This window comes from Liolophura sinensis, chromosome 12 (assembly GCF_032854445.1).
Source record: "Liolophura sinensis isolate JHLJ2023 chromosome 12, CUHK_Ljap_v2, whole genome shotgun sequence".
NCBI classification, from domain to species: Eukaryota; Metazoa; Mollusca; class Polyplacophora; order Chitonida; family Chitonidae; genus Liolophura; species Liolophura sinensis.
Window position 1 is genome coordinate 20,525,050 of NC_088306.1, and position 23,484 is coordinate 20,548,533.

The following is a 23,484-nucleotide window of genomic DNA, read 5'->3' on the forward strand; positions in this document are numbered from 1 at the left end:
ACTGCATTTTTGGATGATTTTAATTTTAGGTCAAATACAGTAATTTATTCAGAATGTTAAATATTAATTCTGTAATGAGAACATCAGAAAGCAAAAGTAGGTAAAACAAATCTTTAATATAGTTATGTTTAAAAACCAGCTAATATCACCTCATTCCATACAGGGCTGAAACTATTTCATCCATTGTACGAATGTAGTTACCCTGTAGTAATGGCGCGTATTTCAGTAAAGTCAGATCTTCAGTGGTGGGATGGCATTTCATACTGTTGTCGTAATCACTGCTACAAGTCCTGTAATGGTGTATTAAGGCTATACTGGGGTCAACTGGAACTGTAACAGCATTTTTGATTGGATGGCTGATATGATGAATTCCTAATTCAAAGATGTTTCGAGGTTTTACTATCATCTTGGTTCGAAGAGAACTGAAGGTTTTCGTCCTATAAAAATACTGCAAAAATCTAACTTTGTACGTGCCATCAATTGGCTCCTTTGGTGAGAAAAATGCACTTTTAAAAGCAAAACCAGCTGTATTGCTCGAGGTGAGATTTATCTGACTGGAATCCTTGAAAATTTCTTCGACCATTTCCGACCAAGTTGTGGCATTCCTTGGCACTATGAATTCATCCAAGTCATTGAAAACCAGATACTTGAAACGAGCCATATTTCTGTAGAGACAATCTTGGATGGCTAAAATTTGCCCATAATACCATAATATCTTTTCACTGGCATTGCCAGGTAAAATCCAGGGGATAACAGTTATTTCCCTTTTCTTCTGATAATATCTGAGAACTTGGTCCACGTCTGATGGGCTTGTGTTGGTGTGGTAGAATGTAAAATCTGATGCACCAAGGAGCTTTGAGAGCTCAACGAACTGAACCAGTGAAATGATGGATACATCACCAAAGATCGGGGGAACACACACCCCGAAGTCCTTCTTAGAGCTCCCCTTGTCTGTGGTGGCCATGGTGATGTTCATTTTCAGAACAGAGCTGCGGTGTTTTTTCCTGAAACCATCAACACTCAGGCTGAGGTAGACATGACAAGGTACTGTTTTGATTTGCGCTGGAATGGAGCATGACAAAATCCAACCTCCCAGCGGCTTGTCGTGGTTCTCACACATCTCGTACGACTCAGTGGGAACGATGTATAAGTGTCCGTTTTTCCCGAATCCGCAGAGGAGCGTGCGATCGTCAGTTTTGTTCTTCAGCACGATTAGTCTTATATGTGCCGGCGTGTCGCGATTGTCATAATACACAGAAAACACGTGGATGTTTGAAATGTTATGGAAGCCATAGTTACCCACCGAAGATGAAGTTTTCGGCGACTGAAGACAGTTATTGTTGATGAGTGGCTTTGGCACTTGATACCTGGGAGTTGTTGTAAACTTTTTCTTCGTTACAGCAGGGACTTCTTTTTCTTGTCGATCTAACAGAATGTGGGAATCCTGATTTTCTCTTTGCCCCCTTGTCTTCAGAACAAGACTTTCACCTTGACCGACGTGTTTGACCTTCTCAACAACTCTCTTTGTGAGATTTCCTTTGCTTTGTGCTTTTACTTTAACTCTGAGTTTTGCTAATTGTGGTTTCTTGGCATTTGATCGTGGATTTTTGTTGAAATGTTTATCCTGAAGTACATTAAATCTCACGGTATCAGGCACTGCCTTTAATGTTGTGGTGGTATGAGGCATTAAAGGCCTAACGCTCAATTGAGCGACTGGAATATCAGTTGGTCCTCTTAGAAACCTTTGAATGGCAGCTTTGCGACTGTTTTCAGCTTCTTCAATTTCATGGTAGAAGAGCAAAATCATTAGAAGATATGGGAAAATAATGATCAGTAAATAATAGCATGGTCTGCTTGCCATTGTTGATTGCAAAGGTCGAATATTTGTGACCTCACAACATTCAGTCAGAAATGGTACTACTCCAGGTCCAACACTTCAGATGTAGAGCTGAAGGCAGGGGGCTTTGAGTTTATTAGCACAAATACGCACACATTATGGTTTTTCCACATTTCCCGGACAATATTTATTCTGCTTCAAGTTTGTAAATGCAGATATCCAGTGAAGAATGGTCATCACACAAAACTACGTCGCAAAGTTGTTGTTAACGTCAGATTTGTTGAGTGCATGATTTAGGCCATCCAGTCAGCCATTCAGACTGCCATTACCTTCTGAATCATGTCTCCATGTTACAGGATTGTGGAAATCCTTTCCAACTGAATTCTCTCACACTTCCAGAGAGTTTGACAGTTCACCTTTCACCTCTCCTCTAATTGGTCCTGTTTGACAGTCCACCTATGACCCCACTTCTAATTGGTTAGTTTGATGGCTATGAATGATACTGGTACGGTTCAGTCCATTACCTCATGTCCTTTGTCAGTGCTTGCCTGAAATGGTTCAAAGAGAAATCAAAATATTGATAAATACATTTTTTGGTTGAGGGTTAAGAGCTTTGCAAGATATAAGCAGTCTTATTCTTCAGAGTATTTAGCAACCTGTGGGTGGTTGTGGGTTTCCCCCAGCCGGGTTCTGCCCCATTTCCTCCCACCATAATGTTGGCTACCGTCATATAGGTGAAATATTCTTGAGTTCTTGAGTGAAACACCAATCAAGTATTTGTGACATAGGCAAGTAAAATTATAGGTTTAAAGAATTGCTGGTTTACAGAAATTAAGATGTTTGGAGTAGAGACAAAATTAATAGGTATATATGTATATATGTAGGCAGAGCGCTGGCACTACTAGTCAAATTACTGTAGGCAAAATGAATTCATTGTTAAAACAGAATTAGCATAACTGGTTAGCAAAACAGGTTAGGAAAATTTCAGATGTTTTAGCCCATAAAATGAAACAATTATTTAAATTTACAGCTGTACATACTTGTATAATATATGCAGATACTGTTTTCAAAACAGTGTACTGACTAAAATTCATATATTGAATTATTTTTAGCAGTTGCTGTTGATAATTCGTTAATGCTGAAGATTGACATGCCTTTATAAATATAGCGTCATACATTTGCTGTGGTTAAGTATTCATAGAAAGAACAGTGTAATTGTGAATGCAACTCAATCTAGAGTATAATGGATGGTGGCGTTGGGAAGCCAAAATGTGGCACAAAAAAAATGACACCAACATATATGGGTGTGTTCCTGTAGTTCACTTAAATATTGAGTCATGGGGTTATATAATTCATGCTTCCCTTAAGAAATGGGTCACCCGGCCTTATGATTCCATATGTCATGCATGGAACCTGTAGAGGGTGCAGTACCTTAAGGATATCTATAGCCATCACTATATATGGCCAAAATGGTATTAAGCCTGTAAGCAAATTTGACCAATCTGTTTCCTGAATTTCTATAGTTCTCTGTGTATTTCCTGCTCACCCAGTGTTACTTACCTGAATTTGGCATTCATTTACATTGGACACGAATCCGATTCCATCCAGTATCCCGGTATTCAGTGTTGTATAATTTAACATGTAACATAGAGCATTAGCTGTGCAGGGTTCCAGGCATGTCATCAAGGTTGGCTGTCCATTAGCCGATCTTCCCAGGGCCCACAGAGATGCCACCTTCCTGGGACAGATTCTGCGAGTGCCAGATTTCACCTCTCTAGCTCATCATCCCTGAGCATGCCATCAATTTGTAGCCGAATCCATCACAATAAAGGTTAAATGTGTTATTGGGTAAGCTCTGCTTTAGATAAGGCTTCCCTGACTCTGTAACCATGAGGGTCCCTTGTGGGGGAGGTGAAAAGGCTCCTACAACCACTGGCAGTGCTCTAGCTGGTCCAACACATTATATGTGTTGCCATCCTGGCTGAAATATTGATTGAGGCTTACTAGGGGAGGGCTGTCTCCTGGCATTTCATCTTTAAGCCTAGTGGTATTCTAGCACTAAACTGGTATGAGGCTTGGGTTTAGGAATCTGTTACCCTAAGCCTTTGATATATGGCTGAACCCAGCTGGTCACACAGGTTCTAGGATGTCTCTCAAGACATGAATTACCAATTATCGACTTTTGAGACCCGCTCTTTATCACCCTCACTGTTATTCCTCATGATGTTAACATATTTAGATACCAGCACAGCATCTTCATGCAACAGAGCTTAGTTACAAGCTCCGCCTTCCTCTGGTATCTATGACAACATCAAGCTGACTGACATACCAGTTGCCATACCTGCCCATATGAGATATCAGTGTATGGTACACACATTTGTCAATTCTGTCACGTTTCTGGCCTAGTAAAGAGCTTGGATATTTTTTTTATTTCAGACTCATGTAATTTGTTAAGTTCAAACATGTCTATTGAAGATATTTTGGATAATTATGTGTGATTCATATTGGTTCTGATGGTAGTCTAATTCCTCAACCTTTTCACATATGAAAGAGCAAGGTTGAAAAATTACAGTACGTCAGAAGGATGGACTGAAAGTGAATGTTTTTATTTTTAGTGTGCTTGTTTATGAATAAGTTTGTCATTTTGAAAGATTCTGTAAATTATATTCGTGTTAGGAATGTGGTTTATGGTTTGTTTGGACTGATTCTACTGGAAAAACACCACAAGTAATATTTTATGACCTTTTTATTTGTCTCTGAAAAATACATACAAATTTCAAGGTCAAATACAGTTTATGGCATGTTGGATCCGCTGTTGGATTCAGTGTTGGATCCACTGATCAGTTTTAGGTAATAGAGACCGAAGGAAGTCAAGGCTTTCATTGTGGTAGATCTATATTTCCACATTCATTTTCCTTTTCAATGTCAAATAGAGTATATGACATATTGTATTCACAGGCACGAGATTTGTTCTCTGTTTGGAGCAGTTTCTCTTAATTGTAAAAAAAATATATCAGAAAAATGTTCAGAATTTAATTCAGAAATGGTAAAAATGACAAATTTACGAGTATGATGTATAGTTTCCTCTTTTTCATCCCTGTGTCTGTCTCATCCCTGATTCACTGTTGGATCCACAGATTGGTTTTAGGTAATAGAGATCAAATAAAGTTAAGACTTTCATTGTGGTAGATCTACATTTCAACGTTCATTTTTCTTTTATTTTCATTGTTTCTTTGCTGTTTTATTGCTGTCGTGAACTCTGTAAGCTTGTTCTTGTCAGCCTTTAAATGGATTGTTGTCTCATTTTACCCTGTATTTCCTGACGATGACATAAATGACTTTGCTTCTCAGTTTGAAGTTATTACATAACAGGTGATAATGAAAAATTGTTTCACAGCTTAGCTTGTTATTTCCTGCCTTTGCTGTGAATGTTACCTTATTGCCTGGAACTATCCACATTCTAATGTTTAGTGTGACAAATTGGTAGAACTAGGTTTTTTGGGGTTTTTTTTTGCTGGAATACAGAAAAAAAGAGAAGAAGTTAATCCATGCACATTTCCTGTGTAGCACATGAGAAACTAACCAGCAGATTGAAGTTGTGTCAGTTCTGTCTGTCGCTAATAGGAAGGGCATTTCTCCAGAAGTAATTAATATCCAAGAAGCAATCAGTTGACATGTGGTAATAATTCCACCTACGTGCCGCAACCACACAGTGCTTTACATTGAACCTATATTTCCTACTTGTACATGGTATATATTATATATGTGCCTTAGCTATAACGCAATCTCATTTATATTACGTAATTTCATCACGTGTTAAAGTCGCATTTTGTAAGAAGTTTATTTTTTTTTTTTTACATTTCAGTCCTAGCTGGAAAGGATTGATCTGTTCTTACAAATCAAGAATTCAAAATTCATAATGGTACAAAAAGTACATTTATAGATGTACTGATTTCTGTAATGTGCTAAAATTAATATTTCTCTAAGGTTAATAGAAGAAGCAAGTCCAAAATTATATTTGTGAAGTATATTTTAAATAAATTACACCTTAAGTTTAGCATTTTTCAAACAATGCATTTTCCTTGATTCTAATGGATTCATTCACCACATAATGTCACTGAAGAGTTTTTTGAGAAGTTAATTAATGTCTTGTCCGAAAAACTCAAACGTTTATGTGCTTCAGAAAGAGCATTTATACATACAGAACATTAGTTGAAATACAGTATTTGGACAATTAGTTGTTTCAAGCACCCATAGGAGAAATATAACCATGATTTAGTATTTGCTGGTTTTATATTTCCTGACTTTGTATTTTCTTATTTTGTATTTATTCTGAAATGGGAGGTTTGTCTTCTGGTATTTGACAGTTGTTCACAGATGCATCTTTCAAAAAAATGAAGTGTCACTGTTGGATATCAGTTACTTAGAAAATAAAACATTTTAAAAATATGTATATATATATGTATATAATTTATTATTGCAGCAGCATGTCTTGTGATGTGTTGTGATTTGGTAACACTTACACTGGTGACAATATGACCCTTACAAAGGGAGCTGTGAGGGCATCAAATGCTGTAAGAGAGGCATACAGACAACCAAACAAAACTTTTAAATGTAACTTGAAGAGAATGAATTCAGAATTTGGACTCTACTGAACGTGCGTAATAAGTTCTGTACTGTACTGAGTGCCTGCCATCATGTGTTTAGGCTTGTGTGTAAACTGCAGCTGCTGGTAGGTTACGGATGTGGCTGGCCAGTCTGCAGATGACTACCACATGTTGTTGTGGTTTACTTCCTATTTCATCATTCCCATCTCCGTTTCACCTGTAATACGATCTGGTTACAGTTCAGGATGTAAACAGCTGAATCTTACACAAGCCTTGTTACTTTCACAGAGATGCTACATATTAGAACCATACATCATTACCATGGCTATTATCAACCGTGGGAGTACATGATTTAGCTTTTTCTTACCCTTATTTCAAAACATGTTAAATACATTAAAGTTGCATATTTCCGGGTGATTTCTTTGCACTCTGTACACCAGTCACTGTTTATGTTCAGTTATGTGTTCTTTGTACTTCTTGGCAGTCAGTTACAAATGAGGATGTCACTCAAGAGGAACTTGGGGGTGCCAAGACTCATACAACTACATCAGGTATGGTTATCTCCCTTTGTGCAGTCTTAGAAGAAAAGAACACATTTATACAATATATACAGTAAATGAAAGAGCTTTGGTTTAAATAAGATATCTCAATTTTCTGCTAGCAGTGTTTGATATTTGAGTATTTAATAATTAAACGTGGAAGACTTAGAAGTCTCTTGTAGGCAGGGCCTCTGTGGCCGAGGGGATTAGCACACCATCACGGCACAATGACCCAGGAGCCTCTCACCAATGTGGTCACTGTGAGGTAAAGTCCAGCTCGTGCTGGCTTCCTCTCTGGCCGTAAGTAGGAAGATCTGCCATCTATGTGGATGGTCGTGGTTTTCCCCCGGGCTCTTCCCAGTTTCCTCTCACCACAATGCTGGCTGCCGTCATATAAGTGAAATATTCTTGAGTACGGCACCAATCAGAATCTCCTGTAGGCGGCCATTTTAACAGACGACTGAAGCACAGTGACGTCACAGTGAATATTCAAAAGGCGGAAAGGAGGCTTTTCATTGGACAAGCCTAAAACATGGCGGAACTTTCGAATCGGTGGATTTTGTAGAATATGACAATGTTTAGAACAGTTTTGTCTGTTTTCAAAACTTTAAAAAAAAATAAAATTCCATACAGTTTGTGTAATCAACCCCTGATTACAAGCCAGGGATCACATAGCTGTGTTAGTACTTAAGTCAAACTTAGTCTTAAGTAACCTGTGGTTTTATTTCTGAACTTATTTTTGTGCAGTTTTGTCTATTTTATCATGAAAGTCTAATACAACTTTAGTGCTGTAAATTGCTTTGAAGTTAAGACTAAGGTATGACAGCTTTATGACCCCATAGCCCAGTGTTTTATTTGCCATATTTTAGTGATGCAGCACTATAAATATGTGTTAGCATTTACAGAACCACGTTTCCTAAAAAACACAGAAAGTTATATTAAACAGAAAGCTAAGGAATAAGTTGTTAATGATGCATTTAGTGTTCTAATGCTTGATTGCAATCCTCTACTACAGGTGTGGCTCACAAGGCCTTTGAGAATGATGTGGACGCCTTGATTGAGCTGAGAGACTTCATCAACTTCCTGCCCCAGAGTAACCTAGATGCTGCCCCAGTCAGGGTCTGTGAGGACCCTTGGTGAGTAAACAGAGTGCAGAGAACTGCCATATGCTCGTATCTGATAGACCTCCTGAAAAATGTGAAAAGCTTATGTAATTAAATAAATGAATGTTCAGAAATTTGAAGATTCCTATCATGAAAACTAAGTTTTTGCAGTTTATAAATAAATACTTTATATTTAATTATCTGGTAATGCCTGAAATTGTACTCGTTAGTAAGTTACTCAGTTTACCTGATTCTGACTTCTGTTGATCTTATGAAGGTGTTTTGGGGGTTTCTTAAGAGGGTTTTCTATTTAGGATGATGTCCTACAGGAAAAGTGTATGTTTCAGCAACAAAAATAATATTTTGTGACATTTATTAACCTTGGAACTGCTGAACTATACCCAGTTTTACTGTTCAGTTCGATGGAAGGAGTCCGCTTCGGGAGCGGTAGATCCAGGGTCAGTCCTGGCTCGAGTCACACCTAAGACTTTAAAGGAGGAAATTGTAACTTCCTCGCTTGGCATTCAGCATGAAGGGGATAGTGCAGCGACTGGTTGATCTGTATCAGTATAATGGCTTGGGCGGGTTGGCTTACTTGCCTTTGGTAAATCGTCTAAGTGAAGCAGCAGTAGATAAAAGAGCAATGGAAATCCATCCTGCAACAAGGAGGCACATTACATGTACTCTAAGGATTCCTTTGTCGTCATAAGCATGAAAAACTGTTAAGTACGACGTTAAACCTCAAGCACTCACTCACTTACATCCCGACAAAACCGTTACCAGTCACATTTTTCAGTTCATCTCCTTCGTCACCTACAGTGCAACGACTGGTTGACCCGTATCAGTATAATGGCTTGGACGGGGCGGCTTACTTGTCTTCGGTAAGTCGTCTCAGTGAAGCAGCAGTAAATAAAAGAGCGATGGAAATCCGTCCTGCAACAAGGAGGCACATTACATGTACTCTATGACTCTGTCGTTGTTATAGGACTGAAAAATTGTTAAGTACGACGTAAAACCTCAAACACTCACTCACTCACTCACTCACTCGATGGAAGGATGTTTCACTGCCTCATTCCTAATTCCTATGACAGTCAGAAATCAGATTTTTATAATCCTTTGTCTTTTCACTTTCTGCCAATGTTCAGGGATCGCCTGGTTCCAGGTCTTGATACCGTGGTCCCACTGGAAACTACAGCAGCCTATGATATAAAGGATGTGGTGAACGGTGTAAGTAAATAGTCTGGAGTACTGCATAAAAAAAAAATATAATAAAAGACTTACAGCATACAGAGTGAAATCAGAGCAGCGTTGACAGTGTGAGAGCTGGCAGGCAGATGGTCAAACCAGTGAAATATGATTGTTAATTTACCTCAGTTATGGTTTATTCTTACAGTTCATGTATGTACTTCAGTAGTAGAAAGTTACGTGCCCCCTTGCACTATGTCTTTTTGCCCCCTTGAACCATGTTTTGACTCCCTTGGACTGGCAGAATTAGTTAAAAAACGAAAAAATGCATTGATGTGACGTCGCTAGCCTAAAATTACTCAAAATGCTGTGTTGTTATCACATTGACACACAAAAACACCAGTGGAAGAATGTATTATGATAATAAAATAAGAAATTAAGATGCAAGGATTACAAATATATTCTGGAATGTTTTCTAGTCGGTAAGTCATAAACAAAGAAAGTAATGTCATAAAAATAAGTCTAACCGTTTTCTGTTTAAATTTATTTTTCTATATAATATTTTTCTCAGATAAAAATAGCTGAAGAATAATCAAACAATAAATAAATACCCAAACAATTTCTGATAACGTTGACCACCTTTTTCACGTCTCATTCGTCATGGTCTTTGCAAATGTCTTTTTCCGCAGATTGTTGATGAGAGAGAGTTCTTTGAAATTATGCCAAACTATGCCAAAAATATCATCATTGGCTTTGCTCGAATGAATGGACGCACCGTGGGAATTGTGGGAAACCAGCCTAAGGTTGCGGCAGGTGGGTGGTTTTCTCAGACAGCATTGATATCTTGTGCATGGATTAAAAAATTAGCCTTGGTATTCTAAATTTTGTCTGTGACTAGCTCGAGATGTTTTGTCGCTAATACATGTAGTGTATTAAACTTTCCTGGCAAGGTATGGTGCCCACAACAATCTGTCTGCAGCTAACAGTGACCCAGGAGCCTCTCACCAATGTGACCACTGTGAGTTCAAGTCCAGCTCATGCTAGCTTCCTCTCCAGTTATATGTGGGAAGGTTTGTCAGCAACTTAAGGATGGTCATAGGTTTCCCCTGGGCTTTGTCCGGTTTCCTCCCACCATAATGCTGGCCGCCGTCATATGAGTAAAATTTTCTTGTGTACAGCCTGAAACACCAATCAAATAAATAAATAAATTCACATGAATTATGTTTTCATCACTTCCATCATGTGCATTTACTAGACTTGGTTTACCCAAGTTTCCTTCCACCATAATGCTGACCATCATCGTATAAGTGAAATATTCTTGAGTACAGTGTAAAGCTCTAACCAAATAAATAAATTTTTAAATTAATATCAGACTACATGTATATCATCTCTTGAGGCTAGGAGCTGCATACTTCTGATTGTCACTTGAGATCACAGTGATGAATCAAACATGGAACCCTGTTCGTTTGTTCTGTTCTTTGACTATTATCTGTTCTCGATTATTCAGGGTGTCTGGACACCAATGCCTCATTGAAGGGGGCATGCTTTGTCCGTTTCTGTGACAGCTTTCTGTTCTGCATTATTCAGGGTGTCTGGACATCAATGCCTCAGTCCAGGGAGCCCGCTTTGTCCGTTTCTGTGACAGCTTTCTGTTCTGCATTATTCAGGGTGTCTGGACATCATTGCCTCAGTCAAGGGAGCCCGCCTTGTCCGTTTCTGTGACAGCTTTCTGTTCTGCATTATTCAGGGTGTCTGGACATGAATGCCTCCGTCAAGCGAGCCCGCCTTGTCCATTTCTGTGACAGCTTTCTGTTCTGCATTATTCAGGGCGTCTGGACATGAATGCCTCAGTCAAGGGAGCCCACTTTGTCCGTTTCTGTGACTGCTTTTTGTTCTGCATTATTCAGGGTGTCTGGACATGAATGCCTCAGTCAAGGGAGCCCGCTTTGTCCGCTTCTGTGACTCCTTTTTGTTCTGCATTATTCAGGGTGTCTGGACATGAATGCCTCAGTCAAGGGAGCCCGCTTTGTCCGCTTCTGTGACTCCTTTTTGTTCTGCATTATTCAGGGCGTCTGGACATCAATGCCTCCGTCAAGGGAGCCCGCTTTGTCCGTTTCTGTGACAGCTTTCTGTTCTGCATTATTCAGGGTGTCTGGACATGAATGCCTCAGTCAAGGGAGCTCGCTTTGTCCGTTTCTGTGACAGCTTTCTGTTCTGCATTATTCAGGGTGTCTGGACATTAATGCCTCAGTCTAGGGAGCCCACTTTGTCCACTTCTGTGACAGCTTTCTGTTCTGCATTATTCAGGGTGTCTGGACATGAATGCCTCCGTCAAGGGAGCCCGCCTTGTCCGTTTCTGTGACAGCTTTCTGTTCTGCATTATTCAGGGTGTCTGGACATGAATGCCTTCGTCAAGGGAGCCCGCCTTGTCCCTTTCTGTGACAGCTTTCTGTTCTGCATTATTCAGGGCGTCTGGACATGAATGCCTCAGTCAAGGGAGCCCACTTTGTCCGTTTCTGTGACTGCTTTTTGTTCTGCATTATTCAGGGCGTCTGGACATGAATGCCTCAGTCAAGGGAGCCCGCTTTGTCCGTTTCTGTGACTGCTTTTTGTTCTGCATTATTCAGGGTGTCTGGACATGAATGCCTCAGTCAAGGGAGCCCGCTTTGTCCGCTTCTGTGACTCCTTTTTGTTCTGCATTATTCAGGGCGTCTGGACATCAATGCCTCAGTCAAGGGAGCCCGCCTTGTCCGTTTCTGTGACAGCTTTCTGTTCTGCATTATTCAGGGTGTCTGGACATGAATGCCTCAGTCAAGGGAGCCCGCTTTGTCCGTTTCTGTGACAGCTTTCTGTTCTGCATTATTCAGGGTGTCTGGACATGAATGCCTCAGTCAAGGGAGCCCGCTTTGTCCGTTTCTGTGACTGCTTTTTGTTCTGCATTATTCAGGGCGTCTGGACATCAATGCCTCAGTCAAGGGAGCCCGCTTTGTCCGTTTCTGTGACTGCTTTTTGTTCTGCATTATTCAGGGCGTCTGGACATCAATGCCTCAGTCAAGGGAGCCCGCTTTGTCCGTTTCTGTGACTGCTTTTTGTTCTGCATTATTCAGGGTGTCTGGACATCAATGCCTCAGTCAAGGGAGCCCGCTTTGTCCGTTTCTGTGACAGCTTTCTGTTCTGCATTATTCAGGGTGTCTGGACATGAATGTCTCAGTCAAGGGAGCCCGCTTTGTCCGCTTCTGTGACAGCTTTCTGTTCTGCATTATTCAGGGTGTCTGGACATGAATGCCTCAGTCAAGGGAGCCCTCTTTGTCCGTTTCTGTGACTGCTTTTTGTTCTGCATTATTCAGGGCGTCTGGACATGAATGCCTCAGTCAAGGGAGCCCGCTTTGTCCGTTTCTGTGACAGCTTTCTGTTCTGCATTATTCAGGGTGTCTGGACATGAATGCCTCAGTCAAGGGAGCCCGCCTTGTCCATTTCTGTGACAGCTTTCTGTTCTGCATTATTCAGGGCGTCTGGACATGAATGCCTCCGTCAAGGGAGCCCACTTTGTCCGTTTCTGTGACAGCTTTCTGTTCTGCATTATTCATGGTGTCTGGACATGAATGCCTAGTCAAGGGAGCCTGCTTTGTTCGTTTTTGTGACTGCTTTCTGTTCTGCATTATTCAGGGCGTCTGGACATCAGTGCCTCCGTCAAGGGAGCCCGCCTTGTCCGTTTCCGTGACAGCTTTCTGTTCTGCATTATTCAGGGTGTCTGGACATCATTGCCTCAGTCAAGGGAGCCCGCTTTGTCCGTTTTTGTGACTGCTTTCTGTTCTGCATTATTCAGGGTGTCTGGACATCATTGCCTCAGTCAAGGGAGCCCGCTTTGTCCGTTTTTGTGACTGCTTTTTGTTCTGCATTATTCAGGGTGTCTGGACATCAATGCCTCAGTCAAGGGAGCCCGCTTTGTCCGTTTTTGTGACTCCTTTCTTTTCTGCATTATTCAGGGTGTCTGGACATCATTGCCTCAGTCAAGGGAGCCCGCTTTGTTTGTTTTTGTGACTCCTTTTTGTTCTGCATTATTCAGGGTGTCTGGATATCAATGCCTCAGTCAAGGGAGCCCGCTTTGTCCGTTTCTGTGACTGCTTTAACATTCCTATCATCACCTTCGTTGATGTGCCAGGATTTTTACCAGGTATGACTTAAAATGACAAGAAGCTGTCTGAAGTAAAATTTCTATCAATAAACTGTACCTAATTTGCATTATTCTGAAAATTGTACTCATCTTAGAATTCTGCATTGAGGGCTGTTTAGAATGTTTCATGACCAAATTTTACATCTAAAAATGCACTTTTAGCCCAAAATACAGTACTTGAAGTGAGATGTTTCTGTTCCAATATTAAGTTAAAATATGTTCTTCACCATATTCTTCTGTAAGCAAGATCTGATGTCAAATGTCACCTTTGTGAATTATTGTATATTACTAGGGAAGTGGTTCATATACAAATGTAGCTTTGAGGGTAAAAATAGAAATCAGGCTGTGAAAAAAAAAGATGAATTTCACACGCCATAAAGTCACAAAGCTCTCTGACTGTTCTCTTGCAGGCACTCACCAGGAGTACGGAGGAATCATCCGACATGGAGCCAAGCTTCTGTTTGCTTATGCTGAGGCAACTGTCCCCAAAATAACAGTTATCACTAGGAAGGTAAGATGTTCACCTGGATACCCATTCCTATATATAACTAATCTAATTGTCGAGAGAGCTGGGTTCAAACCCAGGTCAGGTCATACCAAAGACTACCAAAGGTGGTACTTGTTGCTGCCTCGCTTGTCGCTCAGCATTGAGCTGTTAGAGCATGGAAACAGGACTGGTTGGCCCATTATCAGTATAACGTGACTGGGTGGGGTGTCATGTCTGGTGTCTTCGACATGATACTTCAGTGGTGGCAACACTTTGGCAGCATGGACTCGCCTGCTGCAAAAGGGCAGGTGAATCTGTTTGGATTCCCACTAAATAAAATCACGAAAATAATTTTCAAAAAGGTAAAACATGCCCAAATTTTATGAAAGATATGAACGTGGAATCCTGAAAATCTGTTTACTGTGACATGCATTAAAACCTTCACTTGGCGGGACTGTTTTGTTGTACTAGATGTGGGCTAGGGTTCCCACTAAGCAAGGTGTATGGGAATTGATTAAGATTCTGGTTTTTTGTGTAGGCGTATGGCGGGGCATATGACGTGATGAGCTCTAAACATCTCCGTGGAGACGTGAACTATGCCTGGCCTACTGCTGAGGTTGCTGTCATGGGGGCAAAGGTAAGTGAACAGGTGTAACAATATATCAACAAGTTTTGTACGCTTGATGTACATGTGTTGTAATTTTCAGGGTACGTGGGAAGGTCTGCCAGCAACCTGCGGATGGTCCTGGGTTACCCCCGGGCAGTGCTCAGTTTCCTACCACCATAATGGTGGCCGCCGTCGTATAAGTGAAATATCCTTGAGTATGGCGTAAAACACCAATCAAATAATAGATTTTCAGGTAACACATTTTGCTTGATTCTGATTGATTCGCTCACCTTGTAGGACCATTGAAGGGTTTTTTTTTTTGTGAAGGACTGAATATACATACTGAATATATTGAAGTATACTTTGTTCTTACAGGTTAAGTATGTATTAAACTTTATTAGAGTTTTAGAGCGTAGAATTACATTTACAATATTTCTGTTTGCACAGGACGTGTTTTAAAATCTTTGTAGACTGTGTCACTGGTATTGCTTACTTTATCAGTCAGTCTGTGTTTCCTTCTTTCCTCTAGGGTGCTGTATCCATTATATTCCGGGGTAAGGACAACCAACACGATCACGAAGAGGAGTACATCGAGAAGTTTGCTAATCCCTTCCCTGCTGCAGTACGAGGTGAGTTAGACTAATGTTAGTCACTAGTTGGTAAGTTTTCTACGCCCTTCCCTGCTGCAGTACGAGGTGAGTTAGACTGATGTTAGTCAGACAGGTGTTAGTCACTGGTTGATAAGTTTGCTACGCCCTTCCCTGCTGCAGTACGAGGTGAGTTAGACTGATGTTAGTCAGCCAGGTGTTAGTCACTAGTTGATAAGTTTGCTAACCCCTTCCCTGCTGCAGTACGAGGTGAGTTAGACTAATGTTAGTCAGCCAGGTGTTAGTCACTAGTTGATAAGTTTGCTACGCCCTTCCCTGCTGCAGTACGAGGTGAGTTAGACTGATGTTAGTCAGCCAGGTGTTAGTCACTAGTTGATAAGTTTGCTACGCCCTTCCCTGCTGCAGTACGAGGTGAGTTAGACTGATGTTAGTCAGCCAGGTGTTAGTCACTAGTTGATAAGTTTGCTAACCCCTTCCCTGCTGCAGTACGAGGTGAGTTAGACTGATGTTAGTCAGCCAGGTGTTAGTCACTAGTTGATAAGTTTGCTAACCCCTTCCCTGCTGCAGTACGAGGTGAGTTAGACTGATGTTAGTCAGCCAGGTGCTAGTCACTAGTTGATATGTTTGCTAACCCCTTCCCTGCTGCAGTACGAGGTGAGTTAGACTGATGTTAGTCAGCCAGGTGTTAGTCACTAGTTGATCAGTTTGCTACGCCCTCCCCTGCTGCAGTACGAGGTGAGTTAGACTGATGTTAGTCAACCAGGTGTTAGTCACTAGTTGATAAGTTTGCTAATCCCTTCCCTGCTGCAGTACGAGGTGAGTTAGACTGATGTTAGTCAGCGAGGTGTTAGTCACTGGTTGATATGTTTGCTAACCCCTTCCCTGCTGCAGTACGAGGTGAGTTAGACTGATGTTAGTCAGCCAGGTGTTAGTCACTAGTTGATAAGTTTGCTAATCCCTTCCCTGCTGCAGTACGAGGTGAGTTAGACTGATGTTAGTCAGCCAGGTGTTAGTCACTAGTTGATAAGTTTGCTAATCCCTTCCCTGCTGCAGTACGAGGTGAGTTAGACTGATGTTAGTCAGCCAGGTGTTAGTCACTAGTTGATAAGTTTGCTAACCCCTTCCCTGCTGCAGTACGAGGTGAGTTAGACTGATGTTAGTCAGCCAGGTGCTAGTCACTAGTTGATATGTTTGCTAATCCCTTCCCTGCTGCAGTACGAGGTGAGTTAGACTGATGTTAGTCAGCCAGGTGTTAGTCACTAGTTGATAAGTTTGCTAACCCCTTCCCTGCTGCAGTACGAGGTGAGTTAGACTGATGTTAGTCAACCAGGTGTTAGTCACTAGTTGATAAGTTTGCTAATCCCTTCCCTGCTGCAGTACGAGGTGAGTTAGACTGATGTTAGTCAGCGAGGTGTTAGTCACTGGTTGATATGTTTGCTAACCCCTTCCCTGCTGCAGTACGAGGTGAGTTAGACTGATGTTAGTCAGCCAGGTGTTAGTCACTAGTTGATAAGTTTGCTAATCCCTTCCCTGCTGCAGTACGAGGTGAGTTAGACTGATGTTAGTCAGCCAGGTGTTAGTCACTAGTTGATAAGTTTGCTAACCCCTTCCCTGCTGCAGTACGAGGTGAGTTAGACTGATGTTAGTCAGCCAGGTGTTAGTCACTAGTCGATAAGTTGGCTAACCCCTTCCCTGCTGTAGTACAAGGTGAGTTAGACAGCCAGGTGTTAGTCACTATTTGATGTTAAGAAGTTTGCCAGTCTCTTCACTGCTCCAGTCACAGGTGAGTTAGTGTTGATCACTGGTTGAAAATTAAGAAATTTTCTAACCTCCATGCTACAGTATGAGGTGTTGGACTGATGTTAGTCAGCCAGGTCTTAGTCACTGGTTGATAAGTGTACTAACCCCTTCACTGCTGTAGTAGGAGGTGAGTTAGACAGCCAGGTGTTAGTCACTATTTGATGTTAAGAAGTTTGCCAGTCTCTTCGCTGCTCCAGTCACAGGTGAGTTAGTGTTGATCACTGGTTGAAAGTTAAGAAATTTTCTAACCTCCATGCTACAGTACCAGGTGAGTTAGACTGATGTTAGTCAGCCAGGTGTTAGTCACTGATTGATAAGTGTACTAACACCTTCACTGCTGCAGTATGAGGTGAGTTAGACTGATGTTAGTCAGCCAGGTGTTAGTCACTAGTTGATAAGTTTGCTAATGCCTTCTCTGCTGCAGTACGAGGTGAGTTAGACTGATGTTAGTCAACCAGGTGTTAGTCACTAATGTTACTATGATAGCTACCGTACCTTCTCAATAATTACAGACGTCTGAGTCTACCTCAGTTGAACTTTGGGTGTGGCTTACCAGTTCCAGTTTTACTAGGAAAGACTGGCGATATAGGCCAGGGTAGGCCTATACTCCAGGTGGCATGCCAATATCACTCGCTCTGAGTGTTTTGCAGGAGACTCCTTTGATCTACCTGCTCACTTTCAGTGTCTTTTATTTAGCGAGTATGTGTAGTTATTGAGAAGGTTTCATTCCGTATACATGTGTCTGTTGTTATTGAGAAAGTTTTATTCCATTTACTTGTGTCTGTAGGTTTCATTTCGTATACATGTGTCTGTAGTTATTGAGAAGGTTTCATTCAGTATACGTGTCTGTTGTTATTGAGAAGTTTTCATTCCGTATACATGTGTCTGTAGTTACTGAGGTTTCATTCCGTATACATGTGTCTGTAGTTATTGAGGAGGTTTCATTCCATATACATGTGTCCGTAGTTATTGAGACGGTTTCATTCCATATACATGTGTCTGTAGTTATTGAGAAGGTTTCATTCCGTATACTTGTGTCTGTAGGTTTCATTCCGTATACATGTGTCTGTAGTTATTGAGAAGGTTTCATTCAGTATACATGTGTCTGTTGTTATTGAGAAGGTTTCATACTGTATACATGTGTCTGTAGTTACTGAGAAGGTTTCATTCCATATACATGTGTCTGTAGTTATTGAGAAGGTTTCATTCCGTATACTTGTGTCTGTAGGTTTCATTCCGTATACATGTGTCTATAGTTATTGAGAAGGTTTCATTCCGTATACATGTGTCTGTAGTTACTGAGAAGGTTTCATTCAGTATACATGTGTCTGTTGTTATTGAGAAGGTTTCATACTGTATACATGTGTCTGTAGTTACTGAGAAGGTTTCATTCCATATACATATGTCTGTTGTTACTGAGAAGGTTTTATTCAGTATATATGTTTGGATTATGTGAACAGTGCTTAATGTGCTAAAACATTTAAACTGTTCACATGCACTGTGCCCAGTTTTATGCCTGATGATGGAGTTGGGAAACACAACAAAAGATCACTATAAGACCCATTTTTGCAGTCATAGAAAGAAAATCCTGACAGATTTATGCTTGTGACCAGTAAGCATCCCTGTTGCTATCTGTCTATCAGTTAGTAAATATGCTGTCCTTTGTTATGTTGTTATAAGGAACCAAGTGCATTTGAAAATTTTAATGTGAAGAAACACAGCTAATCTTTATTATTTTGCAGTCAGAGGCAAGCTGGCCAAAAGATATTTGATTTTTTTATTTATTTATTTATTTGATTGTTGTTTTATGCCGTACTCAAGAATATTTCACTTATACGACGGCGGCCACCATTATGGTGGGTGGAAACCGGGCAGAGCCCGGGGGAAACCCACAACCATCCGCGGGTTGCTGGCAGACCTTCCCACGTACGGCTGAAGAGGAAGCCAGCATGAGCTGGACTTGAACTCACAGCAACCGTATTGGTTAGAGACTCCTGGTTCATTAGGCTGAGCTAGTGCACTAACCAACTGAGCCACAGAGGCCCCAAAAGATATTTGACAACAAGTCATTAAAGAAAATGTAATACTTTATGCTGTTCTGCTAATGAAGTGGTGTAAGGCTGAATGAAATTTCAAATTTTACATGTATTTTCACATTACTGTAATTCTTCAAACTTTTCGCATTTTTTCAAGGTATTTATTCAAGCATATTCTGTGGACATTATTCTCAGTAGACTGATAAAATTATACTTTGTGTAAAGCCCTGAAATAGGCCAATCCAACCAATGTAGTTCTGTCTCCAGAATGAAATTATAAGTGTGAATAAATTGCACAGAAAGCACAGAAAGGTCGAGAAATTAGAGTGTGCATATTTCCAGGTGATCAGCTTTGTTTTGTTGTTTTTCAGGTTTTGTGGATGACATCATCGAACCTAACATGACACGGAAGAGGATTTGTCAAGATTTAGATGTCCTGGCGAGCAAAAAACTGAAAAATCCATGGAAGAAACATGCTAATATTCCTCTCTAATTAACTCCTACAAAAACAGCATTTTTTTTTTTTTTTCACCCTGTTCCAAGTGATGCTGTAGAACCTTCTGCAACACAGTAAGTCTTGTGTTAAGTCTCTGTATCAAACATTAACCTGTCTCATTAAAGACAGTGCTATTGATGGAGTTTCAGGAGCTGTTACATGTAAATGTCGTGCAAATGTAACAGTAAAAAGGTTTCATGTTAATGAGATTCCCGGGTAAGGAATAACTGGATGGTAACTTAAGAGAGCTAAATGAACGTATAGTTTATTGAGTATATGCTGGTATGAATTCCTATTTCAAAATTAAGACATGGCAGTAATTGTACACTTGTTGGTTTAGATACTTCAGATGTACAATTGGCATTTTGTGATGCATTTACTAGTATATAAAAGGGAGAGTAGAATGATGATGGGTTGAGGACTTTTTCTTTACTGGTAATCTACTGTATTTGATAAAACTGTTGCTAAAAAAAATTTGTTTTTTAGCTTTGTGAGGCATGGAATAATAGTTTTTGTTGTTTTTTTTTCAGATTCTTTTGCTTTCATACATTTTAACATTTGATTTTAATTATGATACACATTCATTTAAGTAAAAGTTTTTAAAGTGGGGTTTGGGTACTAAAACTGTTTGTGCAACAGTGCTAAACCAACACTCTCTACCAGTGCTTCAGTTGTTTTGTTACTAATTCCATAATGACATGAATGTATTTTGTTTTCCTTTTTTTTTTCTTGTTTTTTTGAAAATTTTATTTAAAAATCTATCCTCATTCATTTACTTCCATGTCATCAGCTTCCAAAGTCTCTAAGGAATCAGGCCAGTGTATCTCCATCAGAGAACACTGCTCAACTTGTCAGAAAACAGCTTTAAATGTTTTATACTATCTCATAATTCCTGCACACACAGTTTAAGCAGGTAGCCATTGTTGTTCATGGGTGTAACACAAGCATTGCCGGTTACCTTGGTCTGTCAGCAAACTGCAGATGGTCTTGGGTTTCCCCAACTCAGGACTCTTCCCAATTTCCTTTCACTGTAGTGATGACCGTCGTCGTATAAGTGAAATATTCTTGAGTACGGTGTAAAATCCGAATCAAATAAATAAATAAACCACTGTGAGGCCCAAATCATGTTTGCCAACAAGACTCACTGGATCACTGCGTTATTGCAATCAAAAGAGCAAAGTTAGGAAGTTTAATGAAGAAGTGAAAATTTAAATCTCATCAGACAGGATTATGCAGGTGTTGCGTGAAGAACTCTACACATTGCACACAGAGAAGGTGTAAGGAAAAGCGTTTAATTTTTAACACTGAAAATATCTCACCTCTAAGCAAGCTGATGTTACTTACATGTACAAGAGTGATCAGACTTATATTTACAAATGCATTTCATTGGCTAAAATTCAAGGTAAATCAGTATGTCTGCCATGGGTGGCGCATCCATTTCTCCAGTTTGTGCATCTTAACCATACGTGTCAAGGTCATACTGTGGATACAAATCAGATGAAATATTTGTAGTGTATGATGTGAATCACAGTGAAAGTAAATCAATAGAACTGCATTTTCACGAGGTGTTACAGTTTCCTGTTGCATCAGACAATTGCTGGTAAATATTACATAAATATATACATATATAATCATATTTTGCATTTATTGTACATGTAGTCTCAGAGTGATGCGTTTGGGTTGTACATCAGTTTCGTTGTGCGAAACGCTCCTAAGGTATGACCAAAACAAAAAAACTGTGCCATAAAAAAGTATATAATGTTGTGTAATTTATTTGTGTACAAGTAGGATATCTATTGTGTCTAAAATCTTAAATTTCTAAGGTGTCATTTGAGGACCAGAAAGAATCATGTTATTACAGATTTGTTATCAGAGTTTATCTCCATCATGTGAACTTTTTGAATCTCTTGATTGTATCTTGATAATGGATTAGGTAGAATTAATATTTGTTATCCTGAAATCCAGTTGTTTGATGGCTATGAAAATCAGTGTTTCACAGATGCTGGTTTTAAGTGACACATTTTGCTTTTTTCTGACTGATTACTTGTCTTATAGGGCCAGTTAAGAGTTTTTGTCCAGTTTGATAGCTTCTTATCAGAAAAGCTTAAAGAGCCATTCCGGTGCACACCCATTTCAGTGTGAAATCGCTACTATGTGACATGGATGTATAGTATGTACAAACGGTTATCACGTAAAGATATGTTAAGCTTCTTGGGCAATTCAACTGATGCTACTATGGCTCCACAAAATTCCTGTTGACGTCTCCTACTCAGAAGACCACGTCATCCGTGAAAAAGCTTTAGTGTGATTGAAGATGCTGCAGATTACGTCGCTCCAGAAAAAATGACGTCACTCCAGAAAAAATGACGTCGCTCGAGGAATTTGTATGGCTGAAAATTTTGTTGCTGTAAGCACTCAGTATTAGTAGGATTATTTGAAGACCTGAGAAAATCCATGCCTGGTATATGAAAACACGCATGTTGTGCTGGACAGGAAACAGTTTACTTTTCTTCTTCCGTTCATCAATAGAAGAATCTGGGCTGAAATGGCTCTTTAAGTGTTGGCATCAGAAGTATCAGTTAAATGATTTTATGTGCTTCTGAAAGGACATATTTACAGTCCAAACTTTAGATGGCATATGGTATTTGATTTTCTGCTGATTATGCAAAACCTTATTGTCATATATGATTACACCCTAGCTTCACCATGCAAAGTTCACAATAGAATAACAGTAGAATATAAAACATTTTTATTCTTATTAAAATGTCATAAAAACTACATGTATCTCCACAGAAATAAGGCAAAACCACTTTTTTTGTTATATACATGTAATACTGTTTATAGAAATGTTACAAATTCCAAATTTTCACAAACAAATAGGATACTAAAGGAAAGCCATTTTTCACAGCCATAAGATAACATTTGTTCGAAGTCGGTGTTTCACAAGGTATACATACATACATGTAGTGTTGTGTGGATGTAACTACCTTGGCGGACAGTACTGTAGTTATTACAGTGGTGTGTTCGTTTCACCTACATAGAGGTACCTGCAGTTTTCTGTTGTTAATGGGCAACTGGAATAGATGTAAATACCTCCCCAGGGTAATAAAAAGGGGACAGGGAACAATTTTGGGTAAATTTTACTGTATTGGAAATCAGACTGGAATTGTCAAAAATGTGAGATTTCATTTAGATGACTGTCTCTTCCCAGCCATTGAGTTACATGTATGGGTCTATATCTGGTTCAGGACAACTACAGTATTCCATATTTTGATGGATTCAGATCAATTCATCCACCTTTAATAGGGCCACTTACAAGAGTTTCTATTTATGTGAGAAATGTTATTTATTTCCTTTCAGAAAAATATGACAGTGTTGGCTCAAAAGTGTCATTTTAGGCCTATATTTGTTTCTGAAAGTGTATTTTTACAGGCCAAGCTGCAGGTGAAAAACACTAATTACTTTCCAGGTGATGTTTTCATGTTTTCTTACTCTAGATTTATTACGCAAAGTTTCTTACTGTCAGTGCTACTTTCTTGCCTCAAGGCTACAGTTGGTACAAACTAATGTATATCCTGTATAAAACAGGATTTTGTGAACACTCTTCATCATGTAGTTTTTCAGAGGTCTCTCTCCTTTGTAATTTCATTATTTTTGTTGCTGTAAGTGCTACATTTGTTCCATTTCCACATATCGTTCCCATGTTCAGCTGACCAGTAATACGGTGCTTTTGTCTTGTGTGTGGAGATGTCATGGTTAAATCATACTTAAATTTCATTCAATAAAATTTAATTAACATCTGTAAGACAAATTTTGAGTTCATTTGTTTAAAGGCACTGAAATAATACAGCATTTCTACATTTACCAAAACAGCTTGGAATCTGACGTTGCTTTAGCATGAACAGATTGTGACTTCACTTATGACAGTTTCCATGGTTACTGATTTCTACCCATTTACCCACAACTTATTAACCTTATAATTAAAGGTTTAAAGCTGCCGTAGCG

General features: G+C 39.8%; 2 protein-coding genes across 2 annotated transcripts in view; one reads left to right on the forward strand and one right to left on the reverse strand.

The window, feature by feature from the left end:
- LOC135479069 (propionyl-CoA carboxylase beta chain, mitochondrial-like) overlaps positions 1 to 23,309 on the forward strand; it is a 46,361-nt gene extending 23,052 nt beyond the window's left edge. Inside the window, exons 9-17 of the mRNA XM_064758787.1 lie at positions 6,929 to 6,995; positions 7,999 to 8,119; positions 9,232 to 9,313; positions 9,961 to 10,084; positions 13,338 to 13,445; positions 13,856 to 13,956; positions 14,471 to 14,569; positions 15,069 to 15,168; positions 19,355 to 23,309. Of these exons, the coding sequence (XP_064614857.1) occupies positions 6,929 to 6,995; positions 7,999 to 8,119; positions 9,232 to 9,313; positions 9,961 to 10,084; positions 13,338 to 13,445; positions 13,856 to 13,956; positions 14,471 to 14,569; positions 15,069 to 15,168; positions 19,355 to 19,476 (924 nt within the window). The 3' untranslated portion in view covers positions 19,477 to 23,309. The remainder of the gene's footprint in view (positions 1 to 6,928; positions 6,996 to 7,998; positions 8,120 to 9,231; positions 9,314 to 9,960; positions 10,085 to 13,337; positions 13,446 to 13,855; positions 13,957 to 14,470; positions 14,570 to 15,068; positions 15,169 to 19,354) is intronic.
- On the reverse strand, positions 98 to 3,733 carry LOC135479458 (beta-1,4-galactosyltransferase galt-1-like). Its single transcript, XM_064759299.1, has 2 exons — positions 3,398 to 3,733; positions 98 to 2,385 (listed from the first exon to the last, which is right to left on the reverse strand). The coding sequence occupies exon 2, from the start codon at positions 1,859 to 1,861 to the stop codon at positions 146 to 148; it is 1,716 nt and encodes a 571-aa protein (XP_064615369.1). The 5' UTR covers positions 1,862 to 2,385; positions 3,398 to 3,733; the 3' UTR covers positions 98 to 145.
- Positions 23,310 to 23,484: the final 175 nt, after the last annotated feature.

Coding starts and splice junctions, on each gene's coding strand:
- LOC135479458 (XM_064759299.1), bottom strand. CDS start 1,861: ATGGCAAGCAGACCATGCTATTATTTACTGATCATTATTTTCCCATAT.